General features: G+C 47.4%; 1 protein-coding gene across 7 annotated transcripts in view; it reads left to right on the top strand.

Annotated features, from left to right (window-relative positions):
- Window positions 1-16,412, top strand: part of MAPKAP1 (MAPK associated protein 1) — an 81,224-nt gene that overhangs the window by 62,426 nt on the left and 2,386 nt on the right. For 2 of the 7 annotated variants that reach the window (XM_087914616.1, XM_087914618.1), the window contains exons 9-10: window positions 734-874; window positions 7,199-7,336. In XM_087914616.1, the coding sequence (XP_087770742.1) occupies window positions 734-874; window positions 7,199-7,336 (279 nt within the window). Of the gene's footprint in view, window positions 1-727; window positions 875-7,198; window positions 7,337-16,412 lie in introns of all 7 variants that reach the window. The other 5 variants (XM_087914623.1, XM_087914617.1, XM_087914620.1 and 2 more) reach the window with 4 other exon arrangements.

The following is a 16,412-nucleotide window of genomic DNA, read 5'->3' on the forward strand; positions in this document are numbered from 1 at the left end:
AAACATGGAACGAAAACTGCTTTTTTGGTTTGTTTTTAATCCGACCCTTAATACCTGAGGCCAGCCAGGGCAACTAAAATAAGTCGTCGTGTGTTCAAGAATCCATCCTTCCTTTAAGGAAGGCAAGATTCTGTCAAGGCAAGGTGGGGAAAAGATGACCAAACAAAGATATGAGAAGGCAGAGCTCTGTGTGACAATGTGGCCACCTTAAATCCCCCAGCTAATCTAATTCCTTCCTCGGTTTATGGCGGAGGAAGCGGCTGACTTAATGACAGAAGTGTTTGTGTTTGGCACGTGGAGACAATTTGATAGGCGGCTGCCCGTCAGGCAAGATCTAGTTCCAGATCTGTTAAGCAAATGGCACTGCGAGTACTTTCTCCCCCAGGGAGGGAGGGAGGGAAGGAAGGAAGGAAGGAAGGAAGGAAGGAAGGAAGGGCCATGGGGGTCACAGTGGTTGGAATGCAGCATTGCAGGTTTATTCTGCCCACTGTCAGCAGTTCAATCCTGTCCAGCTCAAGGTAGACTCATCCGTCCTTCCGAGGTGGGTAAAATGAGGACCCAGACTGTCGGGGGACAAGAGGCTGGCTCTGTAAACCGTTTAGAGGGGGCTGTAAAAGTACTGCAAAGGGGTATATAAGTCTTACTGCTGTCGTCACCCTTGGCCTTTCCGTGTCTCTCAGTGGCAACCATACTTTCTCTCTTTCTCTCTCTCTCTCTCTCTCTTTTGGCGGAGGCTCGAGAGGGGAGGAGATCTCGGAAGAAGATCCCCAGATCGATATCGCGACCGTCCAAGACATGCTGAGCAGCCATCACTATAAGTCTTTCAAAGTCAGCATGATCCACAGGCTCCGCTTCACCACGGACGTCCAGTTAGGTAAATCGGTTGTTATGTGTCGGACGGGCCTTCCCCCCACGGGCCCTTTTGAAGGCTCTCCGGCTCTGCCCGGCATCCGTCGGCGACCTAATCTGGGGATTGGCAAACTCCTTGAGATCTGGGACCTTGGCTCCTCACCAGACGTGGCCAAAAAGAGGGCAAATGATAAGAACGCTGTAATTAAAAAAAATATATTCTGGGGCTATCACGGTTAAGGCATCTGGCTAGAAACCGGGAGGCCGTGAGTTCTAGTCCCGCCTTGAGCACAAAGCTGGCAGGGCAGGGTGTGGGGGACAACCTCGGGCCAGCCACTCTCTCTCAGCCCCAGGAAGGTGTCAATGGCAGACCACTTCTGGGGGGAAAAAAACCCTCGCCAAGAAAACTGCAGGGAGTCTCTGAGAATCGGACACGATTGGAGCAGGAGAAAAATAAAACAGAAAACGTGGAAGCTCCATCACTCCCCACCCCCAGCCCCCCACCCGGGATCCCGACCACGTCGGCAGGGCGTCCCGCTCCAGACAAAGTGTTTGTTCTTGTCTTCGGAAAGCACAGAGTTTGCCAGCAGCCCCCATCTTTGTGCTGAGATTGTGCGTTGGAGGCAGCTGTTTGAACACACAAGCACAGGAGGAGGGAGGAGGAAGAGGAGGAGGAGGAGGAGGAGGAAAGAAAATATAAACTGTGGCCCTGTCATCTATGGAGATTCTGTGTCTGTCTGTCTGTCTGTCTTTCTGTGTGTGTGTAAGAGACACAAATGTGATACTTATTTCCTGAAAAGTTAAAGCCACAAAGAGGGTTTCTGTTTTCCTTTTTTTTAGTTTTGTTGTCCAATGTTGTTTATTTTCCTTTGGTGCAAGTTTTCATCTTGTCTTCCTTTCCTTTCTCCCTCTTTTTCCTTCTCGCTCTTTTCCTTCCCTCCTTTCTCTTTTCCTTTCCTTTTTCTCATTTTTTTCCTTTCTTTGACTCTCTTCTTCTTCCTCTGTCTTTTATTTTCCTTTCTTCTCTCTTCCTTTCCCTTCCTCATCCCTTCCCTTCTCCCCACCCCCCTCTCCTTTTATTGTCTTGTTAAGGAAGGATTTATACACTGGAGTTGATGGAGGGCAGCTTTCGGCCGTGTTTTCTGCTCTTGAGCAAACCATCTTGGGGTGATAGTTTCCTTCCAGGGAAGTTTGACTCATTTGTATCTGGAATCTGTCAAGAAATAAGAGCTTGAAAAGGTCATGACAGATCACCAAAGACAAATGCTTAACCCAGCAAGTCTTTCTGTCTAGAAACAAATAGCTTTCACTTGTACTGAAGTGAAGAAACAAACCAGCTGGATTTGTGGAAGAGCTACTCCACGTTTTGTCCCTTCTCAGTGAGAACCGTCTCTCTGTAAAAATTGTATTTATGTTAATTTTATCACCCCTCATACAAAGTTTTGTTTTTTAAAGGGTTAGCACTTAGAGACTCATATACCACAGCGTGTAATGCTTTGCAGCACACTCTGGGTGTTTTACCATGTCCTCATATTGCCACCCACCCACCCACCCAAGCAACCTGGGTCCTCATTTGACCGACCTCGGAAGGGTGGAAGGCCAAGTCAAGGAATGGAAAGCCGGTCAGGATCGGAACTCCAGGCTGGGGAGCCTTCAGTGCTGCTCTTCTAACCACTGAGCCACCAGGGCACCTCGGTCCTGACCCTGGAGACGTTGTGGGGGTCCAGAAGAAGGGAAGGCAGGCCCGGGTAGATAATAGCAGTGAGTCGGAGGAGGTAAAACCCTCTGTTGGGAGTGCAACCACTTCCCAGGTGACAGGAGAACTTAAGCAAGAAATCGGCCTGGATTACATAAACACAAGAAGGCTACATATGAAACGCACACACAACCCAGAAATGCTTATCACCTTATCTTGGCTTTTCCCAGGTAAAAGCTGCCATTTGGGGAAATCCCCGTATAGCCAGCAGAAAGCAATAAAGTAGCAATGGGATATTTGAAGCTCAGGGCTGAACTGTGGTGTCCTTGGTGTTTTCTGAGCTTGGTTAGCGCTGGCTAACCAAGGTGGGTGAGGAAACGTCCACACTAAAACAACCAAGTTCAGGGAGCACCAAGGAGTCCACAACATTAAAGGGGTTAGTGTGAACTCTACGCATGTGGGTCTGATTGTTTAGGCCGGAAACCATCATTCCTCTTAAATCAGCAAAAGAATGCTTGTTGGAAACCACCCAGCTAAGCAGGGAGGAGGAATCAAGTAGGGAATTAGCCTTGAATCCTGGCGCAGTCATAAGAGATCCAGGACTTCCCACCCCTAATCTTCGTAGAACCTTAGCAATCTGCTCCCAAAGGAAGGCAAGCAATCTAGGAAGATTCCTGCATTACAGGCAGAAAGCAATAAAGTAGTTAGCTTGATCCCGACACATGCAGGTTCGATTGCTTGCGCCCGACAATCCCAGAACTTTGAGTATAGCATGTCAGCTCAGACTCGGCCTGCAAACATCATAAAGTATCGTTCCAACTGTGTGTTTGCAACAGCAGGCAGCAAACATTTGGGGGTGGGGGGTGGGGAATAGGCAGCCCACCTCACAAAGGACGCACCATCGGGCCCAAACTGGCGCGCCCGCGATGGGCCGATAGGCGCTGTAATAGATGGGAGCAGCTCACCCTCCACCGTTTGCGGATAAAAATAATAGAAAGTTTCAAGCGCTTTTCCAGGCGATAAAGGCGAGGCGGGATGAGAGGAAGGGGCCGACGGTCTCCCACCAAGACGGTTTCCCCACCCGGCCAGCCTCGGCCTCCTTTTGTGTGTGCGTACACACACACACACACACACACACACACACACACACACACTGGTAAGCCAAGGAGCCTCCGTAGCAAAAGATTGATGCCACGAGAAGTGACCTTGGCATGGAGTAGCAGTTGGTGATGTATGTATGAGCATCTCCCGGCTAAATGGGCCCCGATTTCTACGGCTAATATACATGGAAGCCCAGAACCACACTCTGGATGGCAATAAATCAACAGCCACTTTGGATGTCATTTCTGGTTTATATTCTACTATTGTTCTATCACTTTAATTCATGTCACTATCATCTGTTCATCTGGAACAGTTTTATATAATTTTCCACTGGAGCTACCTGACAAACCCGATCAAATTAACACGGGCGCATTAACAGGGTTGACTCCGCCGCGGCGCGCATTCGAGAAGGAGACTGGAAATGAAATGAAATGTGGTGTTTTTTTTTCTTCTCTCTCTCTCCCTCTCTCTCTCTCTTTCTCTCTCTCTCTCTCTTAAGATCGAAAGAAAAGAACAAAATCCATCCGCATTTATTTGTGCTTGTTTATTGTAATCTATCGAAGGGAGGGAAGATCTGGTCGATTTGCATGATAAAGGGTGTCTTCAGTTTGTTTTGGGTAGTTGTTTTTTAATCAGCCTTATTTGGGGGCTGCTTGTGGATTTAAAAACAAGCAAACCATTTGAGGAGCGAACAACGCCAGCTGCTGGCTCTATTTTTGCAAGGAAAGAGATGGGGATTTTGAGCCCTCGTGGAGTGAACATTTGCGATGAAAGAGTCCCTTTTCCTAATGAAGGATCCAGCGCTGTTTTCACACCCCCGGCATGCTTTGGGACTCTTTGACGTGAAGGGTAATTGGAAGACGGTCCTTGGTGAGGGAGGGGTAGGCCTCAGCGACAAATTGTGCGGCTTGATTAATTGAAATGTGCTTCTCTAGTGGCCGGAGTCTATGACAGACTCCCGGAGTGGTCAGCTTCCAAATGAGAGTTACGCTACACTTGGCACCTGCAGGAGCTAAAGTTAACACAACACAGGTGTAGGTTCCCCTTCCCCTCCTTCCCTCCAGCGTCAGCCCAGCACTTGGATATTCCAACAAACCAGAGATGCAGTCGAAAAGAAGAACACTTGCAGCGCAGGGGCCCTTGGTTGTTTTCTTGCAGATGTTTGGTTACCCAACTAAGTGATCTCATCAGTGTTACAAGGAAAAGGGGTTTGCAAGGGGGAGGAGGAGGACAACTGTGAGGTCCTTAGTGCTCTCTGAGCTTGGCTGATTTCTTGCAGACCTTTCATTACTCACCTAGGTGACCTCATCAATGTTAGAAGCAAGAGAGGTTTGCAGAGAAGGGGGGGAGGAGGAGGACAACCGTGAGGTCCTTCGATCTCTCAGACCTTCTCAGTGTTAGAAGCAAGAGGGGTTTGCAGAAAGGAAGAGGAGAACTGTGGGGTCCTTAGCTTGGTTTGTTTTTTGCAGATGTTTCCTGTTCTTTAGGGAGTTATTCTCCAGTGTCTTCTTGATAGTAAGTTAATACGTGGTTTGATGGTTCTATTCTTAGGTTCAAAATGCGTTTCTCTCACCCTTAGGGGCTATCTGACATAGCTCTTGGCTATTTAGAGAGAGAGAGAGAGAAAAAATTACAGCATTGTCTTCTAAAATGTGGCGTGGTCCCTCCAAAAATGTTCTCACTTACATCAGGAAGCAACTCCAGTTTTATTTCAGGCTTCTAGGTGTGGCTTTAAATAAGATTTGCTGCTGTTTCTCATCTTTTTTGCTGGGTGTGGACACCCCTGCAGCTGTTTTATTGAAACCTTCATTTATCTGTTGGATCGCCTTCTCTTTGGCTGCCCAAAAGGCCGATGAAAATGAGCGATAAAACACACATTTACTAACAAACGAGTCAACTTTCTTCAGACAAGCTTCTAATCCCCGCAATATCCACTTCCAATTCTAAATAGAAAGCCGCAGGACCTTTCTTGGCCTTCCTCAGACTTCCTTTTAGCCACAAAGCTTTGGATTGAGACAAAGAGAAGGGGAGAATTTCTGCGAGGCATTAGACGTGTTCAGGGGGTGGGATTCTACCGGTTTCGACCGGTTTGAACGAACCGGTTGCTATACCGATGGAATCCCACCCCTGGACGTGTTGGATGCAAAACCTCGTTTTCTCCACAATATTTTTTTGGGGTGGGGGTTGCAATCAATTTTGCAAAATGGGCTGGAATTAAAAAGGGGCTCCTTAGCCATTTCCGACTTCTGTTTTTTGCCCATCCAGGACCTTTGTTATTATTTTTTTCCTTCTAGAGAAATACAAACGACCAAAAAAGAAGAAGAAGAAGGGGGGGGGGGAATCGGGCGCGGAAAGAGCTCCGGCAACATTTTGAGTCTAAACAAAGGAATTGCCCCCACCCACCCCCACCTCTCTTGCTGCTTTTTAAATACTCTTGATTCTTTTGGCCTATTCCGAGGCTAACCTTGACCTGTAACTCATGACCTAAAAAATGTAATTACTTTGAAGTCTTTCCCCTCGCAGCTGCCATGATGAAAAAGTGTAGAGAGGGAGAGGTCTGGTCACTCATGTCAACGGAGAAACCTTGTAATTGTAACTTAAGCAATGAGACGCCTGCTTGGTTGCAGCTCCGCACCGTAGCAAGGTTGTTGCTGTGGAGAAGAGGGTTGTGTTGGAAAGGAGGGGGAGGGTGGTGGTGGTCCCAACCATAATAGGATCTGTAATAAATTACACAGCCTCTTGGGAGGTAAATTAACTTCTCAGGTTGGTGTTTGGGCAGGTTGGAATAGTAGAACGATGGTTTAAGTCTTCTTTCTTCTTCCTCTTCCCTCGTCTTCTAATTCCCCTTGCTCATCCTCCTTATCCATCTCTTCTTCTTCCTCTGGTTTCTGTTTCTCCTCCTTCCTCTTCCTTGTCCTCTTCTCCACCTCTTCTTCCTCTTTTTTCCTCCTTTCTTTTCTTTTTCCCCTTGTCCCTTCTCTTCTTCCTCCTCGTCCCTTTTCCTCTCGTTCTTCTTTTCATGTCCTCTTTGCCACTCACTCTTTCTCCTCCTCCTCCTCCTCTTCCTGTTCCTCTTCCTTGTCCTCTTCTCCACCTATTCTTCCTCTTTTTTCCTTCTTTCTTTTCTTTTTCCCCTTGTCCCTTCTCTTCTTCCTCCATGTCCTCTTTGCCACTCACTCTTCCTCCTCCTCTTCTTTCCTCCTCCTTTTATCTCCTCCCCTTTCTCTTTCTCCTCCTTCTCCTCCTGTTCTTCCTCTTCCTTGTCCTCTTCTCTGCCTATTCTTCCTCCTCCTCCTCCTCTTATCTTTTCTTCTTCTGCTTCTTCTCTCCCTTCCTCCCCCTCTTCTCCTTCTCCTCTTTCTCCTCCTCCTCCTCCCCCCCAACATAAATACACATATAATGCGGGTAGTTATTGACATCTCTCTACTGTTAATGATATGGTATGTTGCTACGCTGAAAAAACCTCCGGGGAGAGGCCGTTTCATTTGCTTTTTCCGTGCCTCGGTGTGAAACATCCCTTCCTCCCTTGACTGACCTTCTCTGGGCCTTCAGGTATTTCAGGCGACAAGGTGGAGGTAGATCCTGTGACCAATCAGAAAGCCAGCACCAAGTTCTGGATTAAGCAGAAGCCGATCTCCATTGACTCGGAGCTCCTGTGCACGTGCGACCTTGCTGAAGAGAAGAGTCCAAGTAAGCCAGCTCTCTTGTCTTTCTGGGGGCCTTGTCTTGGGGCTCCCTCGTCTCTTTCCCCTAAGGAACCAAGGGACAGCCGGACGTATCCGCCAAGACTCCCTTAGGCCACCTGAACCCGGCTTGTCAGAGTCAGCCTGGATGAGAACTCCCTGGTATCTAAACCAGCTTCCCCAACTGAGCTCCGGATTGGTGAATCGGGCCCCAGAATTCCCAGAGGACTGGAAAGTTGAAGGGTGCCCTTCAGACGAGGAAGAGGAAGGAGGAGGAGAAGGGAGATGATAGTGGTGGAGGAGGAGGAGAAAGAGGAGAGGTCAAGGATGAGGAAGAGAAGGAGGAGGACGAGGAGAAAGAGAAGGAGGACGAGGAGGAAGCACCTCCTCTCCTCAATAAGGAAACCAAGAGACAATCCCCAAGAGCCATAATTATGCCCGTATCTGGCTGATCAGATCCCTGTCTATACTTTTTGGAGCGTGTCTTTCACTTCAAATGTTGGAGGAGTCCCCAGAGATTCGGAGCCAACCATGTAGGTTGCACATGACTTGAAAGGAACTTTGCTGTCCACATCAGTTCCGCCCAGGAGGACCAAGAACAAACCTGTCAAGTTCCTCGTGGGAATTAAGTCACAAATCCTTCTTTGGCACAATATAGTACTGTACCTAGAGTAGCGCAAGAGACATTCTTGCTTCTAGGAAATTCAAGTAGTAGGGAACTACTTCTTTCAGGTATTTTTACTATTCTTTACGGCCACAATAGTTGAGTGATCATCTCCTCCTCCTCTTTCTTCTTCTTCTTCTTCTTCTTCTTCTTCTTCTTCTTCTTCTTCTTCTTCTTCTTCTTCTTCTTCTTCTTCTTCTTCTTCTTCTTCTTCTTCTTCTTCTTCTTCTTCTTCTTCTTCTTCTTCTTCTTCTTCTTCTTCTTCTTCTTCTTCTTCTTCTTCTTCTTCTTCTTCTTCTTCTTCTTCTTCTTCTTCTTCTCTTCCTCCTCCTCCTCCACCACTATCATCTTCATCTTCCTTCTCCTCCTTTTCCTTCTCCTCCCCCTCCCTCTTCCTTCTCTTTCGTTTTCTCCTCCTCCTCTATCTTCTTCTTCCCTCTTCTTCCTCTTTCTTCTTCTCCTCCTCTCCCCCATCTCTTCCCATTAAACAAAATCTGGCTCTTCTCCACCTGACAACCATCTTGGATCATCCTCCCACGACGGAGCTGGCTTAAAATTGAAAAACCCGCGGATCTTTTTCTTCCACACGTTGCTTTTGAACTCGGGGCGAGTTCACTTTTTTTCTTTTTTCTTTTTTTTGAGGCTGGCGAAGGAATGACACTCTCTCACTCTCTCTCTCTCTCTCTCTCTCTCTCTCTCTTTCTTCCTCACCCTCCTTACGATCCTATCAGCAAAGTGATCGATGTTTGCCTCAGAGTTTACATCAAAAATTATTCCCGGGTCTTCCTTCGAAAATGAATTATGGCAGAAGGAGTGAGGCCGAGGAGGAGAGATAAAAGGTGTTTGGAGTTCTGCAATATATTTTGTCGTGTCCCCCACTTCCCAGGTTTTATCTCTTGTAACACCACCGTCCTCCCGCTCATCTTTTCCGCCACAGACAGCCAAAAAGTGTCACAAACGGATGGCTTGTAGGGCTCCACCCCCACGGAGACCCACCTCTCGCTCTTTTGTTAAAAACAGGCGCCTTCTCGGAAGGGGTGAGCTCCCCAGGCTGATCATCAACTTGTTTCCTCAGCTTGCTCGGCCCGTGAACTGCACAAAAAAAGGGTTTTGCAAATTCTTGTTGTTGTTGTTTTTTCCCCAAATAAGGGCATCCCTGAGCCCGAATAAATCAGCCGTCTATCAATTCAAGATGGTTGCATTTAATTCACCCAACCTCCGTTGGATCTCGGCACCAACCAAGCTTGGAGGCGGAAGGGCACTGCTACTACTACCCCCACCCCAAAACCTGCCCCCAAATTTCTAGAGATTCTTAATCCTCAAAAAGAATTTGGCCATCGGGTTCCAAGATCTCGTGCAAGGAAGAACAAAAAAAACAAAACATTGAATTTTCAGGAGTTTATCGTTCGCTCCCAAGATTTTTAGTCAGAGTTGTTTAGGTTGACCAAATTTTGATCACGGGATGCTGCAAGGATCGTTAGCATGAAAAACGGGTCATAAGTCACTTTTTTTTTTTCAGGGCCGTTGCGTTGTAACTTTGATTGGTCGCTAAACGAGGATTACCTGTATATGATAGCCATCCTTATCTAGGGTCTACCCCATATCCGGGGTCACAAGTGAGAAAATACTTCTCAGCGTTTCGACTAAACAGCCATCTTAAATATTTCATATCTCTTTATTTAAAACATATGTTGTGCCATTGAGCCAAGTCTCTCTCTCTCTGTTTCCCTTCCTTCCTTTCTTTCTTTCTTTCTTCCTTTCTTTTTCTTTCTTCCTTTCTTTTTCTTTCTTCCTTTTTCTTTCTTCCTTTCTTTTTCTAGTTTCTCTTTTTAATTTCTCTCTCTCTTCCTTTTTCTTTCTCTCTCTTCCTTTCTCTTTTACTTTTTCTCTTCCTTCCATTTTCTTTCTCTCTCTCTCTCTCTCTCTCTCTCTCTCTCTCTCGTGCGCTCTTTTTCTAGTTTCTCTTTTCTGATGCATTGGCTGTTGCTAATGAGAGGCCCACTCGGTCAAGAAAAATGCAGTTTATATAAACAAAGCAAAGACATTGAAATCACTTGAAAGAGCAGTAGTATACATCATAAGATCGGAGGGGGGGAAAAATAGACACGCATGGTTGGACCTCATTCAGAAATTTATCATTTCAAAAGAGGTTTCATCTTTTGTTGGTTAACGGTCTATTTCAAAGACACCCCAAGGAAAGCAGCTGGCCACGGTTTCAGAATTGTACTTTTCCTCAATGCCATTCCGGGTATAGCAATAGCCCTTAAACTTATATACCTCTTTGCAGTGCTTTTATAGCCCTCTCTAAGCAGTTTACAAAGTCAGCCTCTTGCCCCCAACCATCTGGGTTCTTATTTTACCCGCCTTGGAAGGATGGAAGGCTGAGTCAACCTTGAGCCGGTCAGGATCGAACTGGGCAGAATTAGCCTGCAATACTGCATTTTAACCATTGCGCCACCACAGTAATCCTCAACTTACAACCAGAGGTTTTGTGACTCTTCAAAGTTACAATGGCACTGGAAAAAGTGACTCACGACCATTTTTCATACTTACGACCTTTGTAGCATCTCCCATGGTCACGTGATCCAAATTGGGCCTCTTGGCGCCCGGCATGTATTTAATGGACGGTTGCACCTTATTGGGGGTCATGAGATCACCATTTCTATCCTTCCCCAGCCGTCTTCCAACAAGGAACATCGGTTGGGGGGAGCCGGATTCGTTTCACGACCCCATGATCCACTTAAGAACTGCGGCGTTTCATTTTACAACTGTGGCCAGAAAAGACCGCAAAAGGGGCCACAACGCACCGAACCACTGTTTTGCTGAGCAATTGAAATTTTGGCGGTCCATCCCTGGTGGTCATAAGTCAAAGACGACCTAGAACCTAGTCCACTAAAGTTCAATCACTCAGTTGGCACCAGATAAGAGTCAGTGTTATTCAGGAGGGTTTGGACCTTTTGTGGGAACGTAATGATTCTAAGCTGCTGATATGCTTAACTCCACCCTCCCAGGCTCTGCTCGCTCTTCTCCTTCAGAATCAGTTTGAACCGATGCCAAACCTGCTTACAAATGGCCATTATCTCTATTCGAACCTTCTGCAACCTTCTCCTCTTCTAAGGGCATCTTTTAAATCAGCCTCTGCTTTGACCACCACCACCCCCAAAGATTTTGCCAATTTTGTTGGAGGAGGCGTGGGGGGAATTGTTGCCTCTTGTTGTTAAGAAGGAAGATTTAAGCCTTCATAAAATCAGCTGCCATTTTTATAGCCCCCAGAAAGAGGCCCTGTGTCTCAATTAAGAACACATAATATAAAGTCTTAAGGAAGCCCCATAATAAGCTTTAATGTGATTATATCCCCGGGCAAAGCATAATTTAAAGGAAACCTGATTCTCTTAATATCTCGTTAACATTATTAGTGGGGGAGGGAAATAAAAACAGGTTAGGAGCCAGTTCCAAATACCGCTGTCCGCCCTAGAATACTGTAGAATGGAACCGGCTCAGGGTCAGTCCCCAAAAAGGTTGGGTCAACACACACACACACACACTAGCATCGTATCTTCTTGGCTAAACATCCAAGCCAACCACGTAATGGCGGGGTGGGGGAAACCTCAAGGCTAATTCTTCTTTGATGAACACCGCCAGCCTTGTGATCCGGAGCTGGGCCTGGTTTTGATCAAAGCCCGCCTGTCCTCGGAACCTGACAGCCATCAAAACATCAAGAGAGTTATGTTATGACATCACATCAGGCTTCTCTCCCTTAGATCAGCTCCTTCCCGGCCTCGTGGCGTGCCTGCCAGATGTGCCGAAGTTGCAGCATCTGGGAGGCTCAGCCGGCCCAACGCGAGGACCAAGTCTCGGCCTTCCTCGTGCGGGGCGTTGGGGCTCCCGCCGAGGTTTTTTTAGTGGATGCGGAAACCCCGCGTGGTTTCGTTTCTGGGATGACACACCTTGTAGCAACACCACTCAACAACCCTGCTCCTCCGAGTAGCACGCAGCACCAAAGGAAGCTTCCTTTACCTTTCTCGCACCCAACCTAACTCCGAAAATACTAAACTGATAAACAAGCAACGAGTTACGGAGAAAAACTCCTTTGAACGGCAGGCCCCTTCGAGAGTTGAGCCTTCCCCTTCTCTTCTTCTTCCTCCTCCTCCATCTTCTTCCTTCTACTCCTTTCCCGCTCCTCTTCCTCCCCCTCTTTCTTCTCCTCTTTCTCCTCCTCCTCCTCCTGTTTTCCTCCGTTTTCCTATTCTTCCTCTTCCCTCCTTTCTTTTTCTTCCTCCTCCTCTTCTTCCTTCTATTCCTATTTCCCCTCTTCCTTCATCTCCTCCTCCTCCTCCCCCTTCCTCCATTTTCCTCTCCGTCCTCTTCCCTCTTTCTTTTTCCTCCTCCTTTTTTCCTTTCCTCCTCCTCCTCCTCCTCCTCCAGTCATTTAATTGCCACCCTGGTGGCTCTCGGGCGGGAAGGCTTCCTCTCGATCCCCATTCCATTGTTGTGCTGGGGCTTAACAGGATGTTAACCTGGTAATAGGCGCAGGGCTTTTCCCATTATGAGCCTTGCTATTGAGTGGTTCTGCATGGCTAGTTAAGGAGGAGAGCCGGAAGATTAATGAAAGCTGCCTTAAAGCCAGAGGATGGAGGGGCAACTCCTCTCCGAAGAAGGCATATTAGGACTGCTTCTCCCCCCTTTTATTCCCCCTACACACACACACACACACACACACTTTCCCTCTTACCCTGCAACCTTTGAACCCCGTTCGCTTCAAGAGCTGCCAACGGAACCGACAGTTTGATAGATGCGGCTTCCTGGGCCAGTCTTCTTCCCCATTGAATTCACCCAGGAAAAAAAGAAGAAGGGGGGGCGGCAAAAAAACTGCACACACACACACACAGACACACACACACACAAGGACAACTTTCTCCAGCACGGTTTCGGGCTGTGGGTTGTTTGTGATAGCCTCGCACGAAAAGTCCCTGATGTGGTTCGGTTTGCTTCCGGGTGGGTGGGGGGCGTGTTCCACGCGCGGACATGTGTCTAGCCAAAAAGCTCACCTGGGTTACATTACCCCTGAGTTGTAGTCTGCACAACCGAGGGGTAAATCAGAGTTAAGAGTCGGAGCAGTGGGGCTTAGCTGCGGGACATCGTAATCCTGCGCTTAAATTTGTACGCCGCCCAACCCTTAACAATTCTGGGCGGCTGACTAACAATCAACAGTAAAACCCATAATAATAATAATAATAATAATAATAATAATAATAATAATAATAATAATAATACAGACCACAATCTTTTGTGGTCATCTAAGAGAAGGAAATATTTGGAGTTCAGGGTTGAATAGGCGGGGTCATTGGTGCCCTCTGAGCTTGACTATTTTCTTGCAGACATTTTATTACCAAAGTAGGTAACATAATCCATGTTAGAAAGGAGTGGGGATTGAGGAGAGGAGGAGGAGGAAAGAGGAGAGGGTCGCCTTGGTGGTTTTTCTTACAGACGTTTCATGACCCAACTAGGGAATATCATCAGTGTTATTAGGGAACAGGATTTGATCTCCTCTTCAAGAAATTAAACTCAAGTTGATTGTTTCCACTTTTTCACTCGGGATAAAATGCCCTCCTGCCAGTTTCCACCACAATCCCCACCATCTCTCAGGAAAGGGGAGAAGAACGGAGCGTCAAAGAATAGATCCCACCACCCGCCCACCCCGTTGCAAAGGAGGGCTGTTGAGGCCGCTTATACCGTTAGAAAACAGGCGCTTTGTTTAAGCTCACCAAGTGGGCTAGGAGGCCTGGATGCCGGTCATTGGACTCTTCGTTTCCCTTGTCCCAGTGATTATCCGGGACGGTGCCCTGCCCAATTGGTACGGTCTGGGCTTGAGAAGGAAATGTGCTGTTGTTTTTTTCCCCCCCTTATTTACTTTATTACAGTGATTTATATCCTGCCATTTCTCGTGGGGGTGGGGTGGAAAAAAACCCAACGCTTTCCAGTTAGCCCGGCCCGTCTTACAAAATCTATCAACAGATGCCCTTAACCTTTGGGTAAATCAGGTTAACAGTCTTCTTGGAGGGGTTGAAAAAGGAGAGAGGAGAAGATCAGGCTGGTCTATTAGCCTTCCCGAAAATGGGAAGTTAGCAGACCTTGGATAACAAACCCAATGTAGTAGAAATAATACTCCTGAAATAGGCCTGTCTCTGTTCCGCCCAGCTCCATCTTGACCCCTAAGCTTTCCTAACTCTTTTTTTCCCCGAGTTTCCCCACCTGTAAAATGGGAGTGTCCTACCCTTGCCTTGGCCCAAGAGGGTTACCCAAATCTGCCGTCCTCTTCCCTGGGATTCTCGATTTGATGTCTTGATGGATAGTAGATTAGTCATCGTTTAACGGCAAATCAATCATGAATTGCATAGGAGATTGACCAGGGATTGTTCATCGCTTCATGCTCGGCCCTGGATAAAGTAAGTCCTTGGCTCGTGACTGCAATTGAGCCCAAAATCTTGATTCTGTCCCTCTGTTTAAGCAAGGGGTTGGGCTAGACCTCTGAGGCCCCTTCCAACTCTCACTCAGTTACTGTTCAAAGCTTCATGCCTTCCGAGACGTCTCTTTCCTGTCAAAAGCAGCTTTTCCACGGTCCTCTTCACTTGGGTCCCTCCTCCTTCTTCCTCTTCTCCTCCTCCTCCTCCTCCTCCCTCTTCCTATCTTCCTCCTATCACCTTTTTATCTCCTTCTCCTTCTCCTCATATGTACCTACACTTTCAATGGAATCTATCTGTATCTATCTGTCTATCTATCTATCTATCTATCTATCTATCTATCTATCTATCTATCTATCTTATCTGTCTTTCTTTCCTTCTTCTTCTTCTTCTTCTTCTTTTCTTCTTCTTTCTTCTTCTTCTTCTTCTTCTTCTTCTTCTTCTTCTTCTTCTTCTTCTTCTTCTTCTTCTCCTCTCCTCCTCCTCCTCCTCCTCCTCCTCCTCCTCCTCCTCCTCTCCCCTTCCTCCCCTTCCCCCTCCCTCCACCCATTTAATTATGCTGCCCAATTAAAACCTCCTTGCCATGTTCAGATTCTTCTCGGACTTGAGTGGGTCTGACATTTACAAGGCTCGGCTCTCAGGCAGACAATGGTGTGATTGATGAGGTGCAGACGCCGGAGAAGGAACCGTTCTTCGCCGTGGTGGGAAGGATGCTGAGTGCAATTTGGTTTATTTATTATCTCTTCCAAAACACGGGGAAGAGCGGGATTATGGAGAGATGCAGGTTGTAAAATGGACACGATCTGTAGGGCTTTTTGGGGGGGGGGAGGAGCAGGGCTCGACCCCCGTCGTCTTTTCAAGACCTCTAACGTCACACGCCAAAAAACAAGATACCTTGAAAAGCTCTCCTTCACGATTTCCCCTGCCTGCAGGATCAACATTTCTTGGATCCTAGGTAGGGCAGCATGCAAGAGGTTGTAGGTTTACAAACCCCCTCCCCGCCTCAAAAGAAACTTACACCCACGATAGAGAGAATAACACACAGCCTTACATTGGAAGGGCTGCCCCAAAGAAGAGCCTGTTCTCCAAAACCCCAGAAGGCAGGACAAGAAGCAACGGATGGAAACTGATCAAGGACAGAAGCAACCTAGAATTAAGGAGGAATTTCCTAAAAGTGAGAACGATTAACCTTTGGGACAAACTTGCCTCCAGAACTTGTGACTGCTCCAACACTGGAGATTCTTAAGAAGAGACTGGACAGCCATTTGTCTGAAATAGTATAGAGTTTCCTACAGGGGATTCTCCACGAAGCAAGCTTTGGAAGTCAATGACAGAATAACAGAGTTGGAAGGGACCTTGGAGGTCTTCTAGTCCAACCCCCCTGCTTAGGCACGATACCCTACACCACTTCGGACAAACGGTTATCCAGTCTCTTCTTAAACACTTCCAGTGTTGGAGCATTTATATAACTTCTGGAGCCAAGTTGTCCCACTTGATGAATTGTTCTCACTCCTCCCTTCTAAGTTGCTTCTCTCCTTGGTTAGTTTCCATCCATGGTTTTTTGGTCTGGTCTTGGAGAATAGCTTGACTCCCTCTCCCTCTTTGGGGGCAGCCCCTCGAATATTGGAAGACTGCCATCCTGCCGGCCCTAGTCCTCCTTTTCGTTAAACGAGACATCCCCGATGCCTTTCATTTCGAAACCAGGCCTAAGTCCCGCCTTCTGCTTCCATCAGCGGGGAAAGACCCCCCCAAGTGGGAAAGGAGAGAGAAATTACCTGGTTTTTCTGCAGCCCAGAAGAGGGTCAGCTGTCCAAAGCCAGGCCAGAGGGACCCTTGTTAACCGCCTACCTGGAAGGCAAGGTTGGGTCGGGAGCTGGCCCCCTTTTTGGGGGGTACCCTCCCCTGGGCTTGGGGTGGTGGAGCTGGAGTCCCATGGGGAAAAAAAAAAACCAAATATG

Source organism: Pseudonaja textilis, chromosome 17, assembly GCF_049901715.1.
Source record: "Pseudonaja textilis isolate UNSWEBS1 chromosome 17, rPseTex1.2, whole genome shotgun sequence".
In the NCBI taxonomy this organism is placed as follows: Eukaryota; Metazoa; Chordata; class Lepidosauria; order Squamata; family Elapidae; genus Pseudonaja; species Pseudonaja textilis.